At 59.0% G+C, this 27,359-nt stretch overlaps 1 protein-coding gene and 2 long non-coding RNA genes across 14 annotated transcripts; 2 read left to right on the forward strand and 1 right to left on the reverse strand.

The window, feature by feature from the left end:
• Positions 1-280: 280 nt before the first annotated feature.
• On the reverse strand, positions 281-24,032 carry PARVG (parvin gamma). 7 transcript variants are annotated; one of them, XM_077914170.1, is made up of 15 exons: positions 23,739-24,011; positions 22,163-22,323; positions 21,942-22,035; positions 19,084-19,148; positions 17,185-17,287; positions 16,296-16,436; positions 15,205-15,320; positions 14,015-14,070; positions 11,756-11,778; positions 9,957-10,015; positions 9,690-9,758; positions 7,580-7,681; positions 3,418-3,490; positions 2,836-3,023; positions 281-2,777 (listed from the first exon to the last, which is right to left on the reverse strand). In XM_077914170.1, the coding sequence occupies exons 2-14, from the start codon at positions 22,220-22,222 to the stop codon at positions 2,911-2,913; spliced, it is 1,074 nt and encodes a 357-aa protein (XP_077770296.1). In that variant the 5' UTR covers positions 22,223-22,323; positions 23,739-24,011; the 3' UTR covers positions 281-2,777; positions 2,836-2,910. The 7 variants fall into 7 exon arrangements, with proteins under 7 accessions (XP_077770296.1, XP_077770295.1, XP_077770297.1 ...); XM_077914169.1 differs by lacking the exons at positions 281-2,777; positions 2,836-3,023; positions 3,418-3,490 and adding an exon at positions 4,326-4,716 and having other exon boundaries at positions 23,739-24,027; XM_077914174.1 differs by lacking the exons at positions 281-2,777; positions 2,836-3,023; positions 3,418-3,490 and adding an exon at positions 4,723-4,890 and having other exon boundaries at positions 23,739-24,020.
• Positions 8,786-10,171, forward strand: LOC144323562 (uncharacterized). Of its 3 annotated transcripts, none has more exons than XR_013388963.1 (3): positions 8,786-9,329; positions 9,594-9,862; positions 9,990-10,171. It is a non-coding gene; the product is annotated as an uncharacterized LOC144323562 (long non-coding RNA). The 3 variants fall into 3 exon arrangements; XR_013388962.1 differs by having other exon boundaries at positions 8,788-9,329; positions 9,678-9,862; XR_013388961.1 differs by having other exon boundaries at positions 8,793-9,329; positions 9,702-9,862.
• Positions 12,704-20,742, forward strand: LOC144323563 (uncharacterized). Of its 4 annotated transcripts, XR_013388966.1 has the most exons (6): positions 12,705-13,399; positions 17,231-17,301; positions 17,516-18,153; positions 18,325-18,434; positions 18,932-19,131; positions 20,140-20,742. It is a non-coding gene; the product is annotated as an uncharacterized LOC144323563 (long non-coding RNA). The 4 variants fall into 4 exon arrangements; XR_013388965.1 differs by having other exon boundaries at positions 12,704-13,399; positions 17,516-18,434; XR_013388964.1 differs by lacking the exon at positions 18,325-18,434 and having other exon boundaries at positions 12,708-13,399.
• Positions 24,033-27,359: the final 3,327 nt, after the last annotated feature.

A 27,359-nucleotide genomic window follows, 5' to 3' on the forward strand; every position in this document is an offset into this window, starting at 1 on the left:
CTCCCTGCAGGGACCCCGATGCGGGACTCGATCCTGGGTCTCCAGGATCACGGCCTGGGCCCAAGGCAGAGCCCCCCAGGGTCCCATGTGATGAGTTTTGATGAATGCATGGAGTCACGCGACCACACGCCAACAATCATGGCATGGAGCGTTCCCACCTCCCTCAAAGCTTCCCTCGTGCCTGTTTGTGGTTAGTCCCCTTCCCCAAGGCCTTGGCCCTGGGTGATGTAGGAAAGACGGGGTCCGAAGCCGATGGCCAGGAAAGAATTCTTGAGACGTCTTTGATGCAAAGAGGTGATTTTATTAAAGCACGTGGACCGGACCGTGGGCAGGAAGAGCTGCACTGGGGTGGTGAGGAGTGGCCCTTTTTATGGTTTCAAGTTCAGAGGGGGTTAGGGCTGGCACAGGTCTCTAAGGGATTTTGGAAGCAAGGTTTCCAGGACCTTGAGGGGCCAGCTCTTCTTGGGAAAGGGTCATTGATGACCATCTATTAAAACCTGAGTCATGTGACCCTCCAGATGTGTATCGGTGGGCCGTGTGCTTGGGGGTGATCGCCAACACACGTCTCGGGGGATTTAGAGATAGAGGGAATTTCTATAGGAATTTTTATATGTTAAAGTAGACTCACAGGATCCTGGGGGTCAGACTAAGGTTCTCCTTTGCTCTCAGCAGAGTATCACATCGATGCAGCTGAGCTCCCAGAGAGGGTCACCCTGCCTCTTTCAAGGACTCATCAGTGGGCTGTAGGGAAGAAGGAGATTTAATACTTTCTCTTCTCCATTTGTTTCCCACATCACTGGGGACCACCCCCTCCCCCCACCACTGCAGTTTTGCCTTTTCTAGAATTTGTATCAACTGTATCATCAGTACTTAGCCTGCCACGTCTCCGATTTTCCACTCTGCCCAGTGCTACCGGCATCTTCCTCATCGGTTCTGTATCAACACGCCTTCCCTCGGGGCCCAGCAGAACCCACTGTACGGACACCGGTGTTGTGTTGCGTTCACCAGTGACCCTTGGGTTCTTCCCACTCTGAGGTTTTTTCGAGTAGTGTTGCTGTTCATGCATAAGTCTTTGCATAGACACGTGTTTTTCATCGATCTTAGATCAACCCCTCGCAGTGAAACGCCTGGGTCCTATGGTGAGTGTGTGTTTTAGTGAATAAGAAACGGTCAAACTCCTTTCCAAAGTCAATGTACCATTTTGCATTCCCACCAGCAACGTGTGAGAATTCTGGCAGCCCCACATCCTTGTCCACACTTGGTACTGTCGGGCTTTTCAGTTTAGCCACTCTAGGAGCTGTGCAGTGGTATCTCCTGTGGTTTTGATTTTATCTTCCATCATGGCTAGTGGTATTGGGAACCTGAGTCAGTCAGCTGCGGCTGCTATGATGAAACACCACAGACGGGGTGGGCAGTTGCTTAAAGAACAGACATGCATCTGTCACACTTCTGGAGTCTAGAAATCCAAGATCAAGGTGCCTGATTCAGTTCCTGGTGAGAGCCCTCTTCGTGTCTCGCAGACAGCCACCTTCTTGCTGTGTCCTCACATGGCAGAGAGAGAGCTCTGGTGTCTCTTCCTCTCTTTGTTAGGACGCTAATCCCATCCCGCGGGCCCTACCCTCGTGACCTCATCTATACCTAATCCCCTGTGAATCCGGAGGGGAAAGTGCAGGTGCTTGGAGGTGGTGTGGAAGGAAGACCCCTGGAGAGGCTATCACACTCAGACACCGACCCCAAGGCTCCTGGTGTCACTCCTAGGACGTCCTCCCAAGCTCCACCTCCAGCTGGTCTGGCAAAGAGGGCCGAGCCCACACCAGCCCCCAACCCCAAAGTCCCTCCCCAGATCCAAGGCCGTCAAACTGTGACAACCCCAGATCTATCGGGCTATATCATCCACGGGGGCCTGGAGCTTGGAACGCAAGGGAGAAGCCCAGCGGCAGCCCCAGGGTACCCACAACAGCCCCGACCCCCGCCCACGGAGCCTTGCCCTGGCTGGTTCCCACCACACGTCAGCTACTGAGACAGTGGTGGTCAACCTCCTACGGGGACGTATTCTTTGAGAAACGTGGGCAGCAAGTGCCAAGTCTCACCAGAGCAGGCAAGGTACCTCCCAGGACAGATGGGGGGAGCACAAAGATTTCTCCTTCATGACCTCCGGGCAAGGTTCTCTGTGACAGCTGTAGGGGTGGGTCTGGGCCACGGCTCCTCTGGTGAGTCACTGACTTAACTTCCCCAAGTGGCTCAGGGGCTTGGTTTTGGAGTCACATGGGGCTCCTGCCTCCAGAGGCCGATTCTGGGGCCCTTCACCCCAAACGAGAGGCAGGCTGGCGGCAGCTGACTGTGGGCAGGCTGGGTCCTCGGGCCATCAGCCCAGACACCTGAGAGTCCTTTCTGCTCCCAAGTCAGGCCCTAGTGCCCAAGTGGAAGTCAGCATGGCTGGGCTCTCAGCTGCCCTGGCAGGTGCCCCCACAGGTGCCCTTGGAGGTGGGACTCTGAGCACCGTCCAGGCCGGGCCCCATGGCAAGGGGAGCTGCGCTGGGGGTGAAGGGCCTCAGCTCGTACACATGCAGATTTAACTGCGTCTCCCAGGACACTGCAGGCTCCTGGGATCCCTCCCAGAAATGCGCTTGTTAATATAAACTGAGTGAGGCCAGGTTGGCTCAGAACAGATCCATGCCTAGTGAATTCAGATTCTCAGACGGAAACGGGACAGGGGTGGGGGCAGGGCAGGCATGCAGGGGACACGCGGGACAGGGCCGCTGGCCACCAGACGGGAGGCCCCTCTGTGGCCCTTGGGCCTTCGCTGGGACAGGGCCGCTGGCCACCAGACGGGAGGCCCCTCTGTGGCCCTTGGGCCTTCGCTGGGGCAGCAGGCAGGTGCCAAGAAGCAGCTTTGGGGGCTGGCGACAGTTAATTTGGGGATCCACAGGGTGTGCTGCTGTCTCTGCCTTCTTTCAGCTTATGCTTTTGAAACAAGCTGTAGAGGACCCGCAGAGTGCTCTTGGCATCCTTATTCACGATGTCTGTGGGCCAGAGAAGAGCAGGACAGCTGGTCAGGCCTCAGCCAGGCTGAGCAGGGGGTGACCTGGGACTGAGAGGCTTCCTGGGACATGGGACTTCAGTGCTAAACCCCAGGGAATCCCTGTCAAACGAGACCCATCACATGGCCCTGCCTCCCTCCTCCTGCCACCCGCTCCACCCCTGCACCCCACACGCAATTCCTCAAGGTCTCATCTGCCTGGACAGCCTGCCCCGGGGTCCCCAGTCCCCTGTGTTCTCTCCCCGGGACCCTCCTCCAGTGGGCAAAGCATCCCCATCATGGGAAACCCTGATAGACACTCGTCGTCTGTCATGCCGAGTGAGAGGACCACAGGCTGTCCACCGACGCCACAACACCCACGTGTGCCACACACTCACCTTCAGGGTTGACGGGGTAGGTGAGCAGACCTTCATCCTTCAGCAGATCCAGGGCCAGGGTGACATTGTGCAGCTGTGAAAGATGCCACCAGACATTAGCAAAACGAGGTAGCCCCAACCCAGGCCCGGGTCCCCAAGTACCAGGCCCACCCATCCCTCATAATATCCAGCAGCCTTCAAGGAGGTCATCTCCAGCGGGGAAGGTGGTTATGGAGAGGGGCATCCAGTCCAGAGGAAGGGAAGGCTTCCTGGTGGAGGTGACACCCAGAGGTAAGTCCCACCAGGGGAGGGGACTCCGCCAGGTTTATCTCCACCTTTTGGGATGCAGCCCCAGCATCATGGGCAACGGAGGCCCCATTGGAAACAGCGGAGTTCCAGGGGGCACAGCCCAGGTGAGGAGAGCAAGGCGCGGAGTGGCCAAGGGGCTCACCTGAGCTTACCAGACAGAAAGTGGCAGAATCAGGTCCGTCTCACTCTGACGTCCGTGCAGAGCGGGCTGGAGGCCGGAGCAGCCACCCCTGCCCAGGCGCACATGGGCTCAGATCCCTGCTCAGGCACGGGGTGACCTCCCACAGTCGCTCGGCACCCCCAGCCTACCTCGTGCACCTGCAGAGTGGAGTTGCCACCATTTCCCCCCATATCTGGCTCTGGGACACCAGGCGGGAGCCCAGGGGAGCCCTGACAGCCGTTGGCTTGGAGCACATGCTCTATTAGCAGTTTTCTCTGTTCGTGGCTCCTGTCTCCCTTGGGCCGCAACACGATCCAACAATCCCCGCCCTTCTTGGGGCAGCGGCCTGGCACGGGGTGAAGCGGGTCGGAAGCCAGTTGCCCAAGTGGTTGGACCACAGGATCCACTTGTCATGGAGCACCTCACGGGACCAGGGTTTCAGAAACACTGTGTCCATTCGTTTCATTAACATATATTTATTGAGCATCTACTACGGGCTGGCCGTGCAACAGGGGAGAAAGCAGACCCCCTCCCTGCCCCCGTGGAGTCGGCGCTTTGTGAACTGCGTTGCGACACTGTTAAAACGATCACACTTGCTTCATTCCTCAAGCCCAGCCTCGACCTGAGCCCGGAGGATCCGCTGCAGGCTCCAGAGATGTCTCGCCGCGCTCCACCCGCAGCGTAACACTTCCTTTCTGTGCACAGCTTGAGATTATAAAAGTAGAACCACCGCATCGTCGCACGGAGCTGAGGGCAGGTTGTAATCCAGGAGGATGCACTCGAATCCTCCCGGGGAGAAATAATTGAATGTGGGAGGAAGCCCACGGTTCCCGGCGCCAGGGTTCTGACTTCTGCAGAGCAGACGGGTCTGGTAATGAGACATCCGATCTCAAGGGGCCGCTGTACCAGGATAATAATGTTCTCTCGGGTGTCCGTCCCACGGGCAGAAAGGGCTGTGGTCCCCGCCTTCTTCAGCTAATGACCTCTTCAGCATTTTGATCATACGTTCCTGCAGCTGAGATTTCCTACGAGGTCCCATAAGATTCGTTCTCGGGGTCTGAGCCGAGAGGCTGCTTCTCCGCCCCCATATAGGTAATGTGGCTCCTATGGGGAAGCCGGGTCTGACATCGGGGGATTCAGCGGGCCAACGGCACCCAGGCAACTTCCGCCCCTGGCTTGTAACTGGGGTTTGCGAGCCTGCGGAATATCGGGCAGAGGCTTCGAAGTCCCATGAAGCCCAACACCCAAGTAACAAAAGGGGGCACGTGTGCTGCTCGGGGTCTTGGTTCTGAGCCCCTTCCTGAGGCTCCCCGGCCTGCGTGTAGCCCACACTGCTCCATCTTCCCGCCTCCTCCCACATCTCTGTGTTCTGCCTTCTGGATGCAGGGTCAGCAGCACCACTTCGGCCGGGTTCTGACCCTCCTGGGCCCTCCGAGGGGCCCAGCTCTGGGCAAAATCCGTTCCTGGCTGGAGAGAGGCTCATACTCCTCGGTCTCCCACAGGGCTCACCCTGAATCCCCAGGAGGGAAATGGGGAGGCAGCCCAGGTTCTGGAGGTGGACAAGCCCGGGTGCAAGTCTGACCTCTACCCTGCCCTCTGTTCTAACTGGTATAGGCTTGTGACCAGCTTTCTGTCTGGTCCTCATACGGAAGTCGTACCCTCATCTAAGAACGGGGATGGGAACAGCTCCTACCTCAGGCCCAGCATGATGAGGAGTTAGTGAGTTCACCCCCTTGCCTGCGGGAGATCACCCTAGTGATCTAGTGGCCCCTGTTCTCGGCCCTTTCTGCACCCACACACTTCATAGGCGCTCCTACATCCCCGCCAAGGCCCAGGGCCTCCCAGGCCGATGGGATGAGAGGGAAGCGATGGCACTGCCCCTTCTGAGCCTGGGCCTTGTGGGTTCTGCTTAGTCCCCTGTGTCTCTGCCATTCCCATAAGAAAACCATGCTGGGCTTGCCGCTGGTCCCAGGAGGACGGTGACAGGCATGTAACACAAAGCTGAAACAACCCCCCCCCCCAAGCTGAACCCAGCCAAGTCTACACCAGCCAAACTCAGCCTACCTGCAGATCCCTGGGAATACATGATTGTGGTATTCATTAAGCCACCTGTTGTCCAGGTGGTTTGTTACACAGCATTTCTGGGGCAATAGCTGACTGATACAGCTCAGAAGAACCCAGTGAGTGCTGACCACTGTCCTTGCTACTACCACCAGAAACACAAACACTGCATAGCTCCAGCCTCTTTGCTCCTCATCCTAGATCCAAGCTCTTGATAATCAGAGCCCTGAAGCAGTCTCCAAGTCAAGAGCACCCCTGCCTCCTGGGCAGGGGGAGGTCATGCCCATTAACGATTGCATCTCCATGGTGCAAGGGGAGAGGCAGCAGCTGGGGGTCAGAAGGCCGGTGCCAGTGTCAGAGCTGCCACTGAACCACAGAGTGCTCCTGAGCAAGTGCCAGAGCCTCTCAGGGGCTCTGCTTTCCCCTTTGTAAGATGGAGATGCAACCCAGCTAAGCAGGCTGGAACAAAGGCAGGTAAGCAGAGGGACCACCTGGGCAAAGACCTGGAGATGCCAGAGGACCAGTCCTCCAAAGGCCGTGGACAGGCCGGGAGGCCATGGCCACGAGTCTGTGGACATGGACAGGGCTGGGGGTGCATGGGGGAGGGGCCTGGACGGAGGGCCCTGGTTGGGGAGGGGGTGGCCGGGCCAGCCCAGAACCTCACAACCCTCAGGCAGGCCACAGGTCTGATCATCCCCAGGACCACGGCAGGTGGGGAGGCTGTGCGTGGGGACACCTGCCACTGGCACCAGCATTGCCTTCTCTCCCCTTCTTCCCCGGGTCAGGCCACAGACCCTCCTGCCCGGACTGGTGCAGCCATCCCCCAAGCAGCCCGCCAGCCTTCAGGGTCCCCATGGGGTCTCCTGACTCCCACAAGGCCAGACCCCTGCCTTCCCCAGCCCACCCGTGCAGCGGGACCACACCACAGATGGACACCATCCTGAGAGTTCCATGCTTCTGTCCGCACCTGAGCCTTTGCTGATGCCGTTCCCTCCCCTGGGGGTGCCGTCCCTCTGCAAACCAACACGTGTCACCTCTCACACAGTGCCCTTCCTGACTCCTTCAGATCATATCAACCACCCCTTCTTTCGGGTCCCCAACTGACCCACCCACCCTGAACCAACACAGTTTACTGTAGCCCTAGGGAACCATACATCACCAAGAGTACAGTGGGTATAGACTGAGAGGCCTTCAACAACAGGAGTTGTGTGGGATTGTCTTTATGGCCCACATGGCACAGCCTGACACCAAGCAGGACCTCAAGAAATGAGGGATCAGGTACAGAGGCAGATGGGGGTGGATGAGGGGGTAGATGGATGGATGGGTGGGCAGGTGAATGGGTGGGTGAACTGGGTGGATGGGCAAACGGGCAAGTCAATGGATAGGTGTGAGGATGGATGGATGGATGGATGGATGGATGGATGGATGATGGTAGACGGGTGGGTGGATGGACAGATAGATGAATAGAAAAATAGGCAGATCAGTGGATGGGCAGGCAGATAAATAGTTGCATGAAATGGATGGATGGGGAGATACGTGGACAACCAACCAAACTTCCCCTCCACCCTTTGCTCCACCTGGAAGTAAATAAGGAGACCGTATTGCCGCCTCCATTCAGGAATAGACCATCAAGGAAACCTCTGGAAAACTTACCATTTCCGCAGGAGAGGTGGGAGTGAGGTAAAACTCCTTCAAGTGCAGGAAGAAGCCTTCCAGTTGTCCAATCAGCAGGAGTAAGAAGACCCCGTCTGCAAACTGCAAAGGAGAGCACTGGAGGCGGGCGGCCCAGGGCCCCTGCGCTGCCACCTGCGGGCCGCGTGGCGCTGGGCACCAGCGTCTCTGGGTCTCAGCTGCCTTTCTTAAGACGTGAGGACAACATCCCCCACCCTGCCGTGTGCTGTGAACCACAGCGGCAGCTCCTAGGAGGCGCTTTACTGGCTGCCCGGCACACAGCATACGCTCAATAAAACCAGCTCTCTGCACATTATCCGTGAAATAGCCGAATATCGTTTTTTAAGCCACGTACTGCTCCCTGAGCTGCAGCAGCACAGGAGAAAACAGTTGAGTGTGAAATTATTCCGCAGGGAGAGGCAGAGAACGGCACGCCAGGCTCGTTTTGCGGCTGCCACATTAATATTTCTGCCCTGTTCGGTCTGCACGTGCAGAGATAAAGCCGTCGCCCCGCCGCCAGCATATCATATGCTAGCATAATCCTATTCAATCTCTTCAAAGATACAAAACACAAGATTGGATATTGGAGGAGAAACCACCGCTCGAAGTCCTTAATAGAATTTCCTCCCATTAGATCTGTTTTGATGCTATTAGTTCGGCCTGAAATCTTTTCCGCTGATCTTCCCCGGAAATACCCCTAAAGACCAGAGACTTCAACTTCTCCCCTTATCTGGCAGTCTCTAAATACCGTCATCCTATCATTATTTTCACAGCGCCATTCCTCCCCCCCAAGGGAGAGATCAAGACGAAGCAGGTAAAAATGGAAACCTACAGGATCCTCCTGTGTTTGCCCACATAAAATATAATAAAACCACAAACGCATCATTTACAGCATGTCCGCGGCGTGCCAGGTCCCACGGAAAACACCGGAGGCTCATCATCTTATTTATCGCTCCCAATTCTATGAGGCTGGTGTCCTTAAACTCATTTTAAAAGAAGAGGAGGCTGAGGTTCAGAGACGTCCCAACCCAGGCCACGCAGAAAATGTGAAGGAGGCATCCTCGCAGACCAGAGGCCACACGGGTGCATCTGGTATCCGTCAGGCTCAGGGCCTGGCATCTCCAGCCTGCCATGTCACCGCACACATCACACAGGGGCCTCTCATGTGGCCACTGTGTGATGTGGTGATGAGCACAAACTGTGGCCTCGGCACCCTGGATTCAAATCCCAGGTCGCCCACTCTTAGCGCTGTGCGACTTTGGATGAGTCAGTCAGCATCTCTGTGTCTTGGGGTCCTTCCTCATCTATAAAACGGGGGAGCACCTGTTCCTACCGCAGGGACCGTCTGGAGGATTCGGTGAGTTACCGTAGGCAAAGCACCTTGCTCGGGGCCTGGCACAGAGTGAGGGCTTTATTGGCTTCAGGTACCGGGCACCCCAATCCTCGCCGGCTGATGTCAGGGTGCATCTGGCTGGGATCACCGTAAGCCAGGGAGTCCACCGGGGACCAGACCCGACTGCCACCTCTGGCCCCCACCGCCTCCTGGCTGCATGAGCAGAAAGCAGCCGGCCCAGCGCCCCTACTGCCATGGCCAGGTGATGTGTCCGGTGTCCAGCAGCCCCATCGCCACCCGAAGGCCTGGGGCTGACAATTAGCCTCTCTCAGGCTCTCCGATCCCCTCTGTGCTGAGGGAACACGACAGGCCCACGGTACCCGGCGGAAAGCTGAATGGGTAAGATTCCAGTCCTGCCTCATGGCGGGACTTGGGGGACTGGACCCCCAAGGACCCACGGAGGCAGGGCTGTGGCAGCAGCTATGACAGCACCTAGTGGGTGGCACGAGGGGAGCCCCCCAGCATTGAGGAACCTGCGGTCCCTGCCTCACTGGCCCCCACGTTGTCCCTGGCTGGTGAGGCTGCCTACCAGCAACACTGCCCCACTGCGGCGGGGGGAGGACCCCAAGGCTCCAAGACCCCACACATCCTGGGGTCACATAGGGCCGGGCTCCAGCTGCCAGCGCCCCACGGGACCCGCCTCCTCACCTGCGCCCCATGGCCCTTCCCCGCCTGGGGGCCCCACAGTCGAAGCCTTACCTGGTTGTCCAGATTCTGCACAGACAGGCCCAGGCGGTCCAGCTTCTGGTTGACGAAGTTCACAATGGCCTACCCAGGGAAGAATGAGGACCTCAGGCCGAGGGCTCGGGTGTCCCTCCTTCCCACTGCAGGGGGCAGAAAGCTCTCCCCGCGTGGTGTCCCAGGCACAGCAGGTGAGAGGCGGGGGGGCCTCGTTCCCTCCCCGTCACCCCAGGACACACGGGGCAGACGGGCAGGGGAGCCACTGGGGGCTTGGCTCTCTCTTACCTCTTTCACCGTGTTCACTTTCTCCGGAGCCAGCTTAAATAATTCATCGAAGACGTCCTCTGCAGACAGATCCAATAAACACCGCATCACGATGCTGTTATCTCGGCGCCAAACCGGGACGTATTTCCATACAAGGTTCTCGGGGTACCCAGCCCAGAGGGAGCTGTAGCTCCAGCGCGCGGTTCTTGAATTAAATCAACGGGCCTGGGTCTGTGTCGCTGCTCCCAGGCTGTGCGACCCCGGGGGAACCGCTTCCCCTCTCTGTGCCTTGGGGTCAGAAAAAACCTACTAGATGGGGCCATGGCACATTTGGTGGCAGGTGACACACTTGGGCGCACAGTAGGGCTCTCGTCCCATCTATGGCGGATGCCCATTGCACCCGCTCAGCCAGCACCCCTCCTCCTCCGGGAAGCTGGCCTCCCTCCTGCCAGTCCAACCCCCCCACCCCCGCCCCCCCCGGCTCCGCGCAGGTCCACGGAGCAGCCTTGGGTGGCTGAGCCGAGGCCGGCCCCGCACTGACACTCGGCCCAGAGGTCTCCTCCCCAGCATCTCTGGATTGGCAGAATGGGGACATGGAGCCTGCATCGTGCAAAAGGCCAGCGCTCTCGGCAGCTGAGTCATGCCTGCGAGGTTCAGAAACAAAAGAAGCATCTTGGCAGCTCGGCAGCTCAGGCCTGGTCCCGCCTCAGACGCCCAAGTCCTCAGACGAAAGCCCTTTTTCCCTACAAGCTGTCTTCCTAATATCTGCAGCCCACATGCTCCCCCCGCCCCCCGGGGGGAGACTGGTCCTCGGGCACCGAGCGGGCTGGAAGAAATCACCTTCTCAGCTGCCGTGCAACCCTGAGCAGGTCACTTCACTTCTCTGTGCCTCGGTCCCCTCATTAGGGGAGGGTGAAAGGTAGCACCAGATAGCACCATGCCCTTTAAAATGCACCCACAAATGTGGTGGAAGCACCAAGCGGTTCCTTCCAGACCCCTTGGCCCGTGGTCAGGGGAATCGTGTCCCCGAAGGAGCCAGGAAGTGAAAGGAAATGTGCGCTCAGTTGACATGAGCCAGAACAGCATGAATGTGCTAGAAGGGGTTGTGAGGAGGCCCTGCTCCGTGTCCCTGCCCCTCCGTGTGACCCACCCTCGTGCTGCCCCCTGACAAGGGCTGCTCCCTGAGCAACACCCCCTGTCCTCACGCTGCCCTACACACACTCACACACTCACACTGGGCAGCCTCCCTTCACCTCCCCTCTCCTCCCTCCACCCCCACATCCTCCCTCATCCTGTTCTCCAAATCCCCTCACAGGTGATTATTTCCACCTCTGTGGGCGGGGGGGGGGGTGCCCCTCATGGAAGCCCCTGTCCCTACAGCAATGTGTCCTCAGTGGGGAGGGCTCAGGGAGGAAAATCATGTTGGATGGATGGATGGATGGATGAGGGAGGCATGGTAGGTGGGTGGGTGGCTAGATGGAGGGGTGGGTGGGTGGGTGAGTGGATGGATGGAGAGATGGACAGATGGATGGTGAGTGGGTGGGTGGACGAACAGCCGACCAGGCCAACCGACCGCAGGATGAATGAAAGAAAGAAGGAATGGCTGGACCAATCCATCAATGGGGGAAGAGGTGTGTCACAAAAGCAGTAGCCATGTCACACACCAGCTGCGATGAGGCACCCATGCTGCGCCAGGCGCATTCACAAATTATCTTCCAACCCTCATCGCCTCATCACCAGCCAAAGGGGACAACACCCAGCAAGTCACCCCTCGGGGACGCATCCGAGAGGAAAAGACCTGGAGTTACGAAAGTACTTACTCGTCGGCTGGTCCTTTTCTGTGCTAAAGGAAAAATTGTAGGGGAAGAAAGGCAAAGAAATGGTTAAAAAACAAAACAAAAAAACATCTTCAGACTCTAGTTTCTTTGTGTGACGGGACTCGGCGCTGGCAAGGTTGACAAGGAGGCTGGCAGCCTCGTGACCAAGCAGGGAGGGCCCTTGCGGGGAGCAAACGGAAGGAAGAGGCCCAGGCCCTTCCCTGGAGGCTTCCTCACCTAGTTGTGTCTGGGTTTTGTCATTTTGATGGTTGTCATTTTAGTTGGGGCAGGAGGCGTTACCCGTGCAACAAAACACACAAATGGTGAGTTTCTCGCGGGTGCGTTCCTAAATAACGCCTGTGTGATGGGCACCCTAAGGAGACACAGACCCATCCTAGCACCCCAGGGCTCTCCCCCCCGCCCCCGTGACCCCCACTCCCCCGAAGCAGGATTACCACCGCTGTGCTTCCTCCCACCGAGCGTTCGTTTTGCCTGTCTGGGAGTCCACGTCAGTGAAAAATCGCACAGTACGCACTCCTCTGTGTCTGGCTTCTTTCACTCTGTTTTTCTTGTCTTGAATGGTTTTTCTTTGACTTTGTGTTAAATTTTCCACACCAGCCCCGCCCCTCAGAAGCAGGGCTCTGGGCCCCCAGCAGGCCAAGCAGTCGCTGGAGAGCCGGGTGGCCTGTGCTGTGGCCTTCAGGAGGGGACTGGGCCGCGCGGGGTAGGGGCTGCCTGACGCGGAGACCGAGAGCTCATCAGCATGAACCAGGGTGTCCGAGGGAGAGACGCCCCCCTGCTGCCCGAGACTCTGGCTGAGAGCCAGAGGTGAGCCCTCTCGGAGCTCCGAGTTCATAAAGGGGCTGAGAAGGATGATTGTAGGACCACAAGGGGGGCAGGCATGTGGCGCCTTCCCACTTGAGTCCCCCCAAACTCGTTTCTGGACCCTAAGGCTTTGGCCTTGGAGGAGGTGCCCGGTCAGGGTTGCTGAGCCTCTGGGTGACCTCACTGAGTCAGAGGCTTCTTCCCGGGATGCCCTGGGGAAGGTTCAGTGTGTGTCCAGGAACCCCTGGTGTGAGGAGCCAGCACCTCCTGACCTTTGCCCTGCTCCGCACACATGCTTGGGTCACAGTGGATGCTGGTCATCGACTTTCCATTGGTTGAAGTACCTCCCACCCTCCACAGGAGCCAGAGACTGGAGGGACCCCAGGGTTGGAGGGAGTCCAGGTGGGGGAAGGCCCCCTCGCAACATTACCTATAACCTCACAGCAGCCCAAGAGGTAGGAATGGGCCCCCATATTTCAGAGAAGCAGAGGCTCAACACAGGGGGAGGTGACTTGTCCAAGGTCACACAGCTCATATACTCACGAGGGCGAGCTAAGCCCAAGTGGGGCTGCGTGCCAAGCCTGTGAGCTAGAGAGAACTGACTCCCCTAGCTAGGCTCTGTGAGGGTCAAACGGGTCACAGGGGCGACACAGCTCAGCGTCCTGCATGGAGTGGGCCCTCGGCAAATGCTGGGCTAGAGAGGAGAACGTGTGACTTCCTGCAAGTGGCCTAGGAACCCAGGAAGCCCTGGCCAGCGCCGCCCAGGAGGGCAGAGGGAAGGGCTCGTTGGCAGAGCATCCTGCTCGTCCAGACAGTTGGAAGGTAAACAGCTGGCTGACATGGGCACCCAAGGACAGAGCCTCCCGCCTGCACATAGTAGGCACTCAACAAATGTTGGTGGTATGGGGAGTGTTTGGTGCGCTTGTCTCCGGGTGCTGGGAGGCCAGCAGGGTCCTGCCATCCTGTTACAACGTTTGTGCTCTGCTGTAGCATCTCCCTGCCACGGATGATTCCCTCATCCATACCCCACACTTGGTAAAAGGGAAGCCAACATGGCATCCGGGTCCTATGACCCCAGGTCTGGATTCCTCCTGGCCCACAAAGGTTGTGGTGTGACCTCTGGACTGGGAGCCACAGCTTCTAACCACAACTCTGCCTGTTTTGTTGGGTTGTGCAGAGGACAAAATGAGCTGGCTGGGGTGGGCATGCCCAGCAGCCCAGGAAGGGTCATGCCCCGCAAGGGCCGGCACGATGGAAGGGCTCCCAGAAGGACTGGGGGGTCAGCCATAGCCTCTAGGGGCTGAGAGGAAGCTAGAGAGGTGTGAGGGCCCCTCCCACAAAGTCAGGTAGATAGATCGGTCCCCGGCCCCAGGACACACCGCCCTTTCCCCAGAAAGCATAGCCTGGCGTCTGCTGCGGGCTCTGGTTCCTCCTCACCTGCATTCAGTGAGCTGTTCCACTGACTTCTCTGACTTCAGGCCACTTTTGGTGCTCTAAGAAAATAAAAAGGGGTTAGAAATTGAGTAATCCCAGAAAACTCGGGGACCGACGCCAGCCACTAAAAGACCATAGTGGCCAGAGCAACGCCAAGGAACCCAGCTCACTCTACACCTCATCCCCTCCTCAGCGTGGCTCCTGGACAGCTCTCATCATGGTGGCCTGGCTCAACTGTCTTTCTCATGAGCCTTGAGTCTCACAAAGAGGAGGACAATGTCTGTCTTATTCCCCAGGTGTCCCCGGAGTCTCACCCAGTGCCTGGCTCACAGTCAATGAACATGAGTTGATCTGAATAATGAATGAATGATGACCAGATGGATGCGTGGATGGATGGATGGATGGATGGATGGATGGATGGATGGATAGGTAAATGGGTGAGTAGACAGGTGGGTGGAGGAATTGATGAATGAGTGAATGAATAAATGAAGGAATGAAGTCACCTCTGATTTATATAAGAAGTATAAACAAACTCATGACATAGGAGTCCTGACTTAGTAGGGAATTTTAATCAATGGTTTTGATAAAAGTAAGAATGATTTCACCTGAGGGAAAAGTAAGCTCCAGGACAGGAAGCCCCACTGCTCACCAGGTACTCAGAGGTTGGGGGAGGGATTAACGGGGAGCAGGAGCAGGTGGGGGCCCCACGTGTGGTGCTCAAAGTCTGCCTGAGTGAGAAGCCGTGGGCTCTGGGGACATGAACTTCAACGCCAGTTGTGAGTGCACTAGAGCAAGGGGGCCCTGGAGGTGGAGGAACCCAAGAAGGCTCCCTTGTGTGGTCACAGCCATTTGTGAGAACAAGGGACACCACCAGTGATGCAAGGCTGCGAAGGCTCCCAAAAGGCCATGAACAGATGACCACTTATGGCCTGTGTGACATGGTTGCCATCAGCCAGGACCTTCCTGACAGCCCCAGGCAGATGCCACCCGCTGATCTCCCTGCGGCCACCCTGGACTCCCGACATCTCCCACCCGCGGCCCCAGCCCAGCCCCCACGGCTGTCCTGGAGGGACATGATCTTTCTTGAGGGAGGTTCAGCCCCCTTCCACGCAGCACCCCCAATCCAGGGTATGGCGATATGGACCCAAATGCTCAGCCTATACACAGGGGTCCCCTGGCGCCCAGCCTCGTACCTCCATGGTGATCACCTCCACCTGGACATTGGTCGGGAGGGGCAGGTCAGGCTGGAAGCGCTTGGCCAGGGCCACGAGCAGATGCAAGGTGGCCAGCAGGTCCTTGCTGAAGATGGCTGGGAGGGGAGATGGCACAGGTCAGAGCCAAGTGGCCACACAGAGGCCTCCTTGTTGTCACAACCACCCTCTGAAGACCAAGGAGCTCTGCATCCAGCCTTCTGGAGGGGAGAGGTCTGGAGACATTCCTTCAGAACTCGAAACTGTCACCCTTTGCCCTTGTCACCCCACTCTGCTAATGCAGCCCACGGGCACAAGCCACCTCGCGGACGGGACTTCAGACACAGAGACAGTCACTGCGGACAATTGTGAGCAACTCAATGCCCTACAGTGGGGCCCTGGCCGAAGAAGCTGCTGGATTCAGATGAGTGTGACTTAATTCAGGGCAACGTTATACACACTGGGCATTGAAAGCGAGTCTTTAAACGTGGTGGTGAAGGCAGCGGCATGAGACCCAACAAGAACTGGGCTTGAGCACGGCTCCATCATCACCCCCAGCCCTGGTACTGCACCCCCTTCAGCCTCAGCGTTCTCGTCTGGCAAAGGGGAGGGAGGTGGGGACCCAAACGGCAGGAACGTCACACCGCACTGCTCACGGGCTGGGCTGGGGGTCTGGGTGCTTTGCTCGATCTCCTTTCTCACAAGCCAGCACTGCAGGGATTACTTAAATCAGTTAATGAGAGAGGTGGGTAGCACCCATCCGACAGGCTGAGTGGGGGCGCACGGGGCCTGGGACTCCAACAGGGGCCACACCGTTGGCTGTGGTTACATGGCGAAACGTGCTTGGCTGCAGCACAGCACCGCGGTAGGGAAGGGTGTAGGGCTGCTTGCACCCAGAAGGTGCATGACTACCCGGGAGGCTGTGCCTCTGCTTCTCCCAAACCCCCAGGGTGTCCCCACACCAGAGGCAGGTGAGCACACCCACTGGGTAAGCAGAGGCCTGCGGCAAAGGGACCCAGGTGCCCCCGCCCTCTCCTGGACCCCCTGGGCCCCCTGGGCGCCCTAGACCCTGCCCCGGTCCAGGCCTCACATACTTGCCACGCTCCACTTGAGCTGCTGCTCCCCCACCTGCAGACTGCCGTTGACGGCCTCGAGGACCACCTCGAGCTTGCGCCTCTGGCTCGGGGCGGTCAGGGCCATCTCCTCCACTTCCAGCTTGAGCCCAGTCAGCGTCTCTAAGGGCAGGAGAGAGTGGGAGAGGCCCAGGGAGGGAGTGGAGGGAGAGGCACAGGGAAGCAAAAGAGGGATGAGGAGGGGAGTGAGGGAGGGGGAGCACGGGGGGGCACCCCCACCACTGGCTGTGTAACCTGAGCAAGCCACACCCTCTGAGCTGCCCTCCACTGGCCCACCTCACCCTGACCACCCGGGGCCCACTCCCCTGGCCTTGGGCACAGCTCTGCACACTTCCTTCCTGCAAGGCCGTGTGGCCTAGACTCCTAGGCTCAGATCCTGACTCCCCTGCCTTCTTCACTCTGGGACCTCGGACAAGTGACTAGGCCTCTCGGTGTCCTCATCTGTAAAATGGGGACAGGACAGGATGGGGTTGTTCTGAGGATGAACTGCGCCTGCTCTGTGGCAGGGGCTGTGGAAGGGGCCGCAGGCCGGCGGAGGACCGAGATCAGCCCCACCTGCGCCCTCTGGGACCTCATAGCTTTGTGCAGAAGGCAGGTGTGTAGGGCAAACCTGACATCTCAACAGCAAGGGGGATGGGAACTGGGGGCAGGTAGGGGGGCCTGGCTGGGGTCAGGAGGCAGCCCTGAGAGCGAAGCCGCCCTGGGGAGCACGAGGGGTTTCCAGACTGAGACAGGGCACCCGAGGAGCCCAGGCCACCTCCACCTGTCCAGGTCACTCTATACATGACATTCGGCAGGGGCAGGGGGGTGAGGCTGGGAGGCCCGAGCAGCCCTGGGAGCCACCACTTACGGAAAAGGTGGTGCAGGATGAGCCCATCGAATATGTCCTCCTCCAGGCTTCGGACCACGATGTGCTCTGGGAGGAGCTTGGCATTAATCCACTCCATCAGGACCTGCAGACGCCCAGGTGACAGCTGACTGGGACCACTCCTCACCTGGGCCCCCACCTGGCTCGGTTCTGACCTCGGCCTGGAATGCCCTCCTCCCACCTGCCAACTCCTACCCGTCCTTCAAGGCCAGGTCGAATGTCACCAACTCTGGGAAGCCCTCCCTGCTCTCCCGGGCTGAGTTGGGGGCCCGCTCTGGGCTCCCAAAGATCCTCCTCCACCTCTCTTCACCAGGGACCTGGGCTGGTGGGGCTGACTGGTCCTGTGCCAGGGGCGGGTGCCGGGAAGCTGCCGTAACAGGTATGTGAAAGTGGGGAGGTGGCCATGGAACAGGATAAGGGGAAGAATCTCGAAGGGCCTCACTAGCCAAAGCCTAAGCTGCCCCGAAGAGGCTGTCGGTGGGGACGTGGACCCTAAGCAGGTGCGTCTGGTGAGAGCTCATAAGGACAGGAAGGACATGACACTGAGAACACGGTGGAGGCCCCGTGACCAGGGAGGCAGAGGCTGCAGGGGCGCGTCTACAGGCCAAGGGACCCAAGGGTTGTCGGGGCCTCCTGACGCCGGGAGAGAGGCCTGGGATGGGGTCCTCCTTGGAGCCTCCGGGAGGAACCCCCTGCCCACACCCCAACTTAGGACTTCTGGCCTCCAGGCTGAGACACAATCACCGCCTCTTGCTTTAAGCTATGGGGTTTATTATGGTGCCGAGTGGCGGCAGCCCCTGGACACCGGCACAGACTACGACCGTGGTGCACACCCCTGCTCCTCCTGCAGCTCTGCCCAGGCGCCCCACCCTGCCTGGGCTCCACAGGCCAGAGGGGCAGGAAGCGGAGCTCCGTGCCTTTAAGGGTGCAGCACCAGCTACTCCAGAGCAGGTGAGTAACCCCCCAGCTCCTCTGCCCCTGCACCTGCTCCCAGAGGGCCCAGCAGGCCTCAGCTCCTGCCCCCGTGACCCCTTCCCTCCCCATCTCCCTTCCCCACTTGCTTTCCTTGTCTCCTGCTATTACCCGCCTGACCCCCTACTTGCACCCAAACCCTTGTCTCAGGATCCGCTCCTGGAGGAGCCCAAACTAAGACGTGTCAGCACCCCGTCAGGTTTTCCAGGGGGCACCGTGCCGGTTCTACTCTGTGTCCCGGTGCCTGATGGTGGGAACAGGTGGGATGGAGGGAGTGAGGGAACTCTGGGTGGGGGAAGCAGGAGGGAAGGGATGCGAGATGGCCAAAACCTGGGGGTAGAAGGTGATGCAGGAGGCAGCAGAAAGGCCTGAAGAGACCGGAGAAGTAGGACAGAGGGAAACGGGGGCCTGAGCCTGCCTGTGCTCAGCTGGTCCAGCAGCCGCAGCAGCAGACTCAGGGCCAAGGAGAGCCCCGGGTGACCCGGGTGACCCACACCTGTCCCGCCCATTTTGCCAGCTCTCCGTTGCCTTGAGCAGCCGAGCAGGTGAAAGTGCACAGGGTGTAGGGCCTGGGTCAAACTCCAGCTGTGGCCAGCCACTGGCCAGCCCTGTGTCCCCCACACGTCAGGTGGCCCCTCAGAGCCTCACTATTCGCTCTGTGGGATGCAAAACAGCAGATCCCTCTCAACCGTCTCGAGGCTTGTAGGGGCCATCTCTAAAGGCACAGTCGCTGCTCAAGAAATGTTCCTCCGCCTAGGCATTCGACAGACCTCCCAGGGACCCGCAGGGTACCCCCCCACCCCGCCAGCCTGAGGTCAGAGAGGGGAGGGGTGCCCGCTATCCCTGCCCCAAGAAGATGAACAGACTGCCTCCCGGGAAATCAGGAGAGACCACAGGAAGCTGCTGTACCTTCTGCAGTTCTTCAAATTTGGGATCCCCCCGGGACGTGGGCGGCAGGTATTTCTTCTTTTCTCCTGGAAGCAGAGGGAGCATGACACGTGTGTGGGGAGCCCGCAGGGAGCCGGGCAGCTCTCTCCCTGCAGGTCACCTGTATGCAGGCACCTTGACACAAGGGGAATTTGGTCCTGCTGCTCCACACACACACACACACACACACACACACACATGCATACACACATGTAGATACATGCCGACACACACAAGCATGCACACACAGTCATAGATGCACACATACACACACACAATCATAGATGTACACACAAGACAGATACACATGCACACACAAGCATGCACACAGACACACATAGATACACATGCATACACATATCGTCATAGATACATACATAGATCCACACATGACATATGTGGTCACAGATACACATACATGCACACAGTTGCACAGTAAAGGTACAGTGTACACACAGACACAGAGATACATACATACACATATAATCATAGATACCCGCATGCACACACATGCACAGTCATAGATGCACATACAAGACATAGTCACAGATATACACACACACACAAGAGAGCACACAGTCATAGATGCACACACACGTGTACACACATAGTCATAAATGCACACATACACACATGCACACACATGCATACACACTGACACACATACATGCACACGGTCATAGATGCACACACAAGACATAGTCACAGATACACATGCACACACAAGCGTGCACACAGACACAGTCATAGATGCACACACACAGACACACACAGACACACACACATGCATACACATCCTGAGCGTCAAATGTCTACAGTGACTTGGTTCTCCTGGACACTCCTCGTCCTCCACGCCTCTTCCTCTGCCCATCCTGTTCCCGCCACACCCCAGATGCCCTTCCCTCTCATTTCCCTCACGAGCACCAGCTCCTCCTCAAGCACAACAATATTTATATTTTGGGGACATACTTAGCCTGAAAAACTATTTCTTGTCTGAAACTCAAATTTAACTCGGCCTCCTGTGTTTTCTCTGGCAAGTCTACCCACTTACTCGAGAAGAAGCGTGGCTCACACGAGCCAGGGGGCCGGGCACCGACGAGCCGAGGCAGATCTCACCTGCGTCCGCCAAGCTCCCGGCCGTGGGCAGGACTCGGGGCCCACGCGCTGACTCTCTGAGCCCCGGGACCCTGGTCGGCAGCTTCCTGGGGTTTCAGACTCAGAACCCACACGTGTCTGGACTGAGATGGGCCTGCAAGTTCATCTTGTCCCAGTGAATGTGGGGGAAACTGAGTCACCATGTGAGGCCTGCCTTGCCCCGGTTCACAAAGTGCGACGCCTCTGTCTTCCCATGACGGAGCTGGAGACTTTTCCTAGATGTTCTGAAAACCTTCAAGTTCTCCAGGCCCGTATCTCCTGACGAGGAGGGATGGCTAACCCGCTGGGCACCGGCAGGCCCGGGACCAGCACTGGGGAGTGGGCGGGTGGGCGGTGGGTGCAGGGCTCTGGTGGGACACCCCCCCACCCCTTCCTGGAGCAGGTTTCCTGCCGCTCTAAATCATCCCGCGTTCCGGCTCTGCTGGCCAGGACTTCGAGTATTTCTAAATCAACTGTGAAACAAAAAATAAATATTTTTTCAAATAACTAAGCCCTACCGCTAGCAGCAGTTTTGCTCATGACGCTTTCCAGCCTCAAATCCTCTATAAACAGAGCGCACCAGACCGCTAAGGAAGTCAGCCGGGCCCCAGGCTCTCGTGGGCTCCGGGCCTCTCGGCCAGGCCGCAGCGCCCTCCTGAAGCGCTGTCCTCACGGCATCTCGAGACGGTTGCATGCTGCTCTTTCACTTAAATTATTTCACCCTGGGACGCCTGGGAGGCTCAGCGGTTGAGGGTCTGCCTTCGGCTCACGGCGTGATCCTGGGGACCCAGGATGGAGTCCCGCATCGGGCTCCCCGCAGGGAGCCTGCTTCTCCCTCTGCCTGTGTCTCTGCCTCTCTGTCTCTCATGAATAAATAAATAGAATCTTTTAAAAAAATTATTTCGCCCTTTCCATCATCATACTTATGTTTTAGAGGAGACATAAATGCTACTGAGGGGTGGCGGGGGGACCCGGGGGTCACTTCCTATCTTGCTTCTTTTCTGTAACAGGGAGATGCCAGCTTGGGGCAGCTGAGCTGTCCTCTCTGACCACCTCTGGGGAGGGAGCTTTCGGGGGCAGCAGCTACGAGCTCCCCAAGCTGGGAAAACAGATCTGCTGAACTGCCCCATCCTACACCCATTCTCTTCCACGCGTGTGAAGGAAGCAGATCAATAACCCCTACCCCCACCCCCACGAGGTGTCAGATCTCTGGGGACAGCTGCCAGCACCGCGTGGTGGGCGTGGATCCTGAAAGCTGGAGCCGCCCTCCTTGGGTTCAGCATCCCAGCTCCACCACGGTAACTGAGTCACCTGCTACTCTGGTACGGCCCTCTCTGGGCCTCAGTTTCCTTGTGAGTGCAAAGGAGGTGTACGGTCTACACTCAGAGCAATAAATGAGCTGCTGCCTGTAAGACGTGCATAGCACAGAGTAGCGGCTAGGCTCGCCTCAATGTCACCATTAACTTCAAGACGTGCGGGCAGGAGGGGATACCTGACGAAGTTTCTGGAATCAGGGGCGGGGGGCTGTCAGGGATGAAGCAGAGGGCATAGGCAGGGGCTGAATGGAACTGGGTGTTCGGAGGACGACTTGGTAAAGCAGGGCCGTGCCCAGACCTGCCTGTCGAGTTCCTGCTGTGCAGACCCTCACCAGCACCCACCCCTGCTGCCCTGCCCTGCCTGCCCCCCAGCCCCCCCGGACACGGCACCTTGTGGGAGTTCCTCCTCCGCCGGCGGCCCCGCCACCTTAGGACGCTGCAGCAGGTTGTAGAAGGACTCGGGCTCCATTTCTCCCGTGCCGGCCTGGGGTGCAGGGGACAGAAGGGATCACCGTCCGAGGAGCCCCGCACTCATCCTGTGAGTCATTTCTTCCAGACCATGAGGCTCAGGGACAGTGGGAGGGGGGCTGCCTAGGCAAGGGGACGGGTACCCCGGATGAGAGGTAGGCCTCAGGCCGATTCTTGTAGGATGTAGGGCTGGAGAGAGGCATCGGCTGAGGGCACGGCCTGAGCAAAGGCGCCTCCTCGGTCGGGTGTGGAGGAGCCAGGCCACAGCTCTTCTGCGGCACCCAGGAAGCCCGGGCCCCACTCCCTGCAGTCGGGACAAAGGGGGGTGGCCCACTCCCCAGAGCTTGTCAAGGTCCAGGAAACCCTAGAACAGGGCTCCGGGGGTACCCAGGGGGGCCCACGTGGGGGTTGGTGGAGGCAAACACACTGATGAGTGACATCTGTGGGGGTTGGACTGGGGGGGCCCTGGGGTCATCCTCTCCAGGTCCCCGAGCCCGAGACAGGTGGGCACAGAGTGGCACCCCCAGCCTTTGAGTGAGCGGACAGAGCTGGAGTGCCAACATCACCCAGGCTCATCTCCTTGTGGGCCTGGCCTCAGAGGGTGGCCTGGCCCTGCCTGTCCTGGTTCTAAACGAGGCTCTCTACAATGCGCCTCATCATCCTCAGCCTCTCTGCGGTTTGGGGGGTCTCAGTGCTCATGCTGGCATGGGCGGGGCCGGCATCTGCAGAGTGTGCACAGCCCCCTTCGGGTGTTCATTATGGACAGGGAGCCGGGCTCACCCCCAGCGGTATGGGGCAGCCCTGGCCTCCTTCCTGTTCCCCTAGGCTCACTTCCTCTCCTGCTCAGCCGGCAGCTCTGCCCCCCCTCTTCAGCCCCGGCATCTCCACCGGCGTTTCTGGTCCCAAACCGACATTGGGGCTGGGGTGTCGCGCATCAGACTGGTGCTCGGCTCCAGTCCCCGGGGAGGCCTGACTACAGCAGCAGAGTCCAAAGCTGGGGCTAGCTGGTGGCGTTCTCTGGGGCTGCAGGCACCCCATCACCCCAGCAGCCAGCCCAGGGACACCAGGGCGCTGCTTGAGGCGCCATCCTACCCCCTGAACTCCCAAACCTCCTCCTGGACAGGATTCGGTTCAAAGGATGTGGCCAGAGAAAAGAGTGTGGCCTGGGGGTCAGGTGGCCCAGAGTCCAGCCTGGCTCCTCCTCATTCTAGTTGTGTGACTTGGGATAAATCCCCTCTGTTTCTGGTCCTAAAGATCTTTATACAAGGCAGGGTCCGACTCAGAGTCTCCAAAGGCAGTGGAGTGGACACAGAGCTGGAAGAGCCGCAGGCCATTGGCCACTCCGGGCTGTCTCCGTCCTGCCCTGGACCTCGGTTCCTCCATCTGAAGCCGGGTGGCCTCTCTTCCCCGCACGCTGGGGGAAGCTCAGGGGTGATGGCATGTGGAAAGGGAGGCTGCCCACCCGGCCACACTGGAAAGAGGATGGCGCCTGCCTGGCCCCAGGAGGGGAGGGGACAGAGGGGCTGCTTCTGAGCATGGGTGGCTGGAGGGGCACAGAGGCTCAGGGTGTCGCCTGCTGGACTCTCTCTCCTGTGGCCCCAGCTAAGGCTGTGTTCTCTGGGGTTGGTCCCACCAGGGCCCCGGGAGCCCTCCCTCCATGAGCTCTGGCTCCCCAGCATTACAGAGGCTCGCACGAGCGGAGACGCCAGGAGGACTCACCTAGCTGCCTCCTCCACACCAGGAAATGAAGGCCACGTAGATCCTGATCACCGGCCTCCAAGTACGAGTTCCCAGCGGAGGGGGGCTGGAGGCCGGGGTGGGGGGGAAGGCAGGGGCCACGCACCCCACTCACTTCCTCCCAGCCTGTGGCTTCCGCAGGGCCTGCTCGGCTGCGTCTGCAGAGAGCTTCCTCCTCGCTGGGCCTCGGGGCCCGGTGCCTCCACGGCCCCACCGGAAATCTCTGTCCCCAGAGCCCCAGCCACCCAGCCACACCTCCTGGCCCTCCGATGCCTCGATGCCTCGCAGGCAACTGGAACCTGCTCTTTCTTCCCTCTCTCGCTCTCCCTCCCCACCTCGCAACCCCAGCCCCAGCCAGTCCCTCCCAGGCCTGCCATCTCCCAGGGGCAGCCCCAGAGGACCTCACATCCTGGCCACCAGCAAACCTCGAGCCCTGCCTCGGGCCATCCCTCCTCCCTCATGCCCCCGCCCAACCAGCCCCTCTTCCCCTCTCCCCTGGCCTGGACCACAGAGGAGCCTCCTTACTCGACCCCCGTAGCTGCTGCCCTCTACACCCCAGCCCTGCCCAGGAGGCTCATGTCCCAGACCATCAAAACCCACCACTGGCATCCCATTGCTCTTAAATAAAATCTACTCTGCCCATGGGACGCCTGGGTGGCTCAGCGGTTGAGCGTCTGCCTTCAGCTCAGGATGTGATCCTGGGGTCCTGGGATTGAGTCCCACACCGGGCTCCCCGCAGGGAGCCTGCTTCTCCCTCGCCTGCTTCTGTCTCTGCCTCTCTCTCTGTGTCTCTCGTGAATAAATAAATAAAATCTTCAAAAACAATTACAACAAAAACTCCAAAATCTTTTCTGCCCAGCACAGCACGTGTCCTGATGCACCTGCTGGCTAGATCTCCATTCCTGCCCCCAAGCCTCTCAGCCATGTGTTGACCGCCTCTGCTTCCTGAAAGCACCACGTCTTCTGTTTCAGGGTCTTCACACTTACTCTTCCTAGAGGCTCCTGCTCCAGCTTTGAAAGTGGCTAAGTCCTCATCTGTATCATCAGCTTAAACGCCTCCTCCTTCAGGAAGCCTTCCCGAACAGCCTGATCTAAAAGAGGCCGTCGGTAGGGTTCCTCACCACAGGCCTGAAGGTCTCGTGTCCCCTAGAATGCTGCCCGACACCAAGCAGACTCCATGAATAAGCGCTGCTGGCTGCTGTTGCCTAGGGGATAAAGTTCTTCCAGAGGAGAAACGGGCCTTGACGGATGAGTAGGAGTTCGCCAGGTAAAGATGCATGAGAATGTTCCAGGTGGAGGGACCAGTGCATGCACAGGTGTTAAGGAGGTTAAGAAGGTGAGGCCTCAGGATGGCAGGAGAGGCAGAGATCAACTCAGACTGGAGCTTTGTCCTGAACTTGAATCCTGAGGAGCCAGGATGACATTGTGAGTGTTCACGGCAGCAGTGACGGGGCCGAGGGGCCAGCAAGCCGAGCACCCTTTCTCTGCTGACAGAACAGGCAGGAACGGGGTAGAGGGGTAGGAAGCAGGACCGAGGGTACCTGGGAGCATGGAACGCGTTCCCAGGAAGTTACAAAAATGACAAAAAGTGTGAGTGATGTTACCACCGCCGAGAGTTACTGAGTAACCGATGATGAAGCAGAGTTTTAAGGGCTTTGATTTTACGGGAGCCGGCCTCTGGGGCAAAGGAAGACACAGAGGGGCAGGATTCAGTCTCCGCCCTCCCAACGCCCCCCTGCAAGCCTGGGGTCCGTGGCACATGGGGGCAGGAAGCAGTGGGGCCCACACCCCAGTTGGCTTGGGCAAGTGTGGCGGACACAGCGTGGCCCTGGGGGCAGGTGCACCTTCCAGGTCCCAGCAGGGACAGCATGTCCGAATGGGGAACCTGAGGAGTTTAATAAAGCACCTATTGGGGCAGGGCTAAGGGGACCTGAGGAGACAGTGCTGCACCCCGAGCCTAGCAACACAAGGGAGCTGTCACCCTCCGCAGCCTAATGGGGCAGAGGCCAGAGCGGACACCAGAGCCCAGAAAGAGACCACGGAGGCCCTGAGCCAGCCACCAGCCAGGGGCTGCGCTAGAGGGGGGCACGCTGACCCATGAGCGACCCTCGCTCGCTCTCCCCCACACTCCTTCCTGCCAGGGCCAAACCCCAGGGGGAAACGAGCGGCAAGAAAGCCGGGCCAGGCAGCCGGCGAGGCCAGGGCAGCAGACATGGGAGGATGGACCAGGAGGCTGGTCGGAGACAACCTGACCCCAGCACTGAGTGCAGGCGGCCACTCAGCAGCCCCCCGTCACAGCAGAGGCAGCCGGCGCTGCAGTGTCACTAGAAGAGGCCTTGGGGGCGGAGGTCTGTCCCTGGCCTGCGGCTCCAGCCTTCCTGGGCTCTGGGGCCACCTCATTCCCAGTATTCGACTCCTTCCTGTGCAAGCAACTACGGCGACTCTGGTGATCTGTATCTGAACCTAGATTAATACAGGATTTGTTACCAGTCGAGGGAGGCAGATCTTAAGCGAGGAGGGATGATGGATTCGGTGGGGGAACGTTCCACCGTGGAGAGGGAGGGAGGACTCGCTGGCCAGCAGTCACACGGGGGCGAAGCGGATTTGGACCCGGCGTCTCCCTAGAGCTGGGTCCTTGCCAGCAGCACTTTGGGATGCTCAGTACTTTCAAAGCACCGAGGCCTCGCTCTCCAGGTTAGCGATACTTTAAGTGACAATTTTAACATGTCCGAGGCACCTGAATCCCCCCACCCCACCGTGACCTGTGCAGGGAAGGTTTGCAGCAGGGCCAGCGAGGACCGCGGAGCCTTGGCCGCCGCCGGGGTTCACCTGGGCCCCTTGCCCTGCGGCACCAGGAGCGCGCCGCCTCCCCGGAGCAGCACCGTCCAGCCTGCGCCACCGGCCTGCTGGCACGTCGCGTTCCACGCTGGATCCAGGCAAGCAGGCGGACTGGCCCAGCGCTGCTCGGTGTTCCTGCTCACCTGCCGCGGTGACTCTGCCCCCGCCTCTGCCTGTGGCTCCCACCCAGGAAGGCCTCGGCCTCAACCCACGCGGGGCCTGTCCGCCCACACCGGGCTGCGAGCCAGGTCCTCTGCCCACTCCCAGTGTCACTGGAAGCTCCTGGAGCTCGCACATCCCGGGCCTAAGCCCTGGGCTGGCACGATCACTGACCACTACGTGCATGAAAGCAAAACCAGACACAAGCAGTGCACAGCCTCGTGCTCTCGGGTTCTTTATTAGAATCAATAACAGGAAAAAAAAAAAAAGGAATAAATAACAGCTCACTGTCCGCACCACCCTGCACTTTCCTAACCGAGTCTCCGGCGTCGGGGCGGTGAGGTCACGGGCAGAGCCTCGGCTTCCCACTGCCAGCCAGGGGGGCGGTGTTGGCAACACCGCCAGGGGTTTAGTGGCTTTCATTCAATATCCAGAAATCCAATGGCAATACTGTTTAAAACAGTTAAAAAGACAATGAAACAGGGGCACACAAAAGGGGGCGAAAAAACTGTTCCATTCCTTTAAAAAACAGCTCTTCGTGGGGCACCAGGGTGGCTCAGGGCATGCTCCCCGCAATCCTGGGATCCCTGCATCAAGCTCCCCGCA

The sequence above is a fragment of the Canis aureus genome, chromosome 11 (assembly GCF_053574225.1).
Source record: "Canis aureus isolate CA01 chromosome 11, VMU_Caureus_v.1.0, whole genome shotgun sequence".
Lineage (NCBI taxonomy): Eukaryota > Metazoa > Chordata > Mammalia > Carnivora > Canidae > Canis > Canis aureus.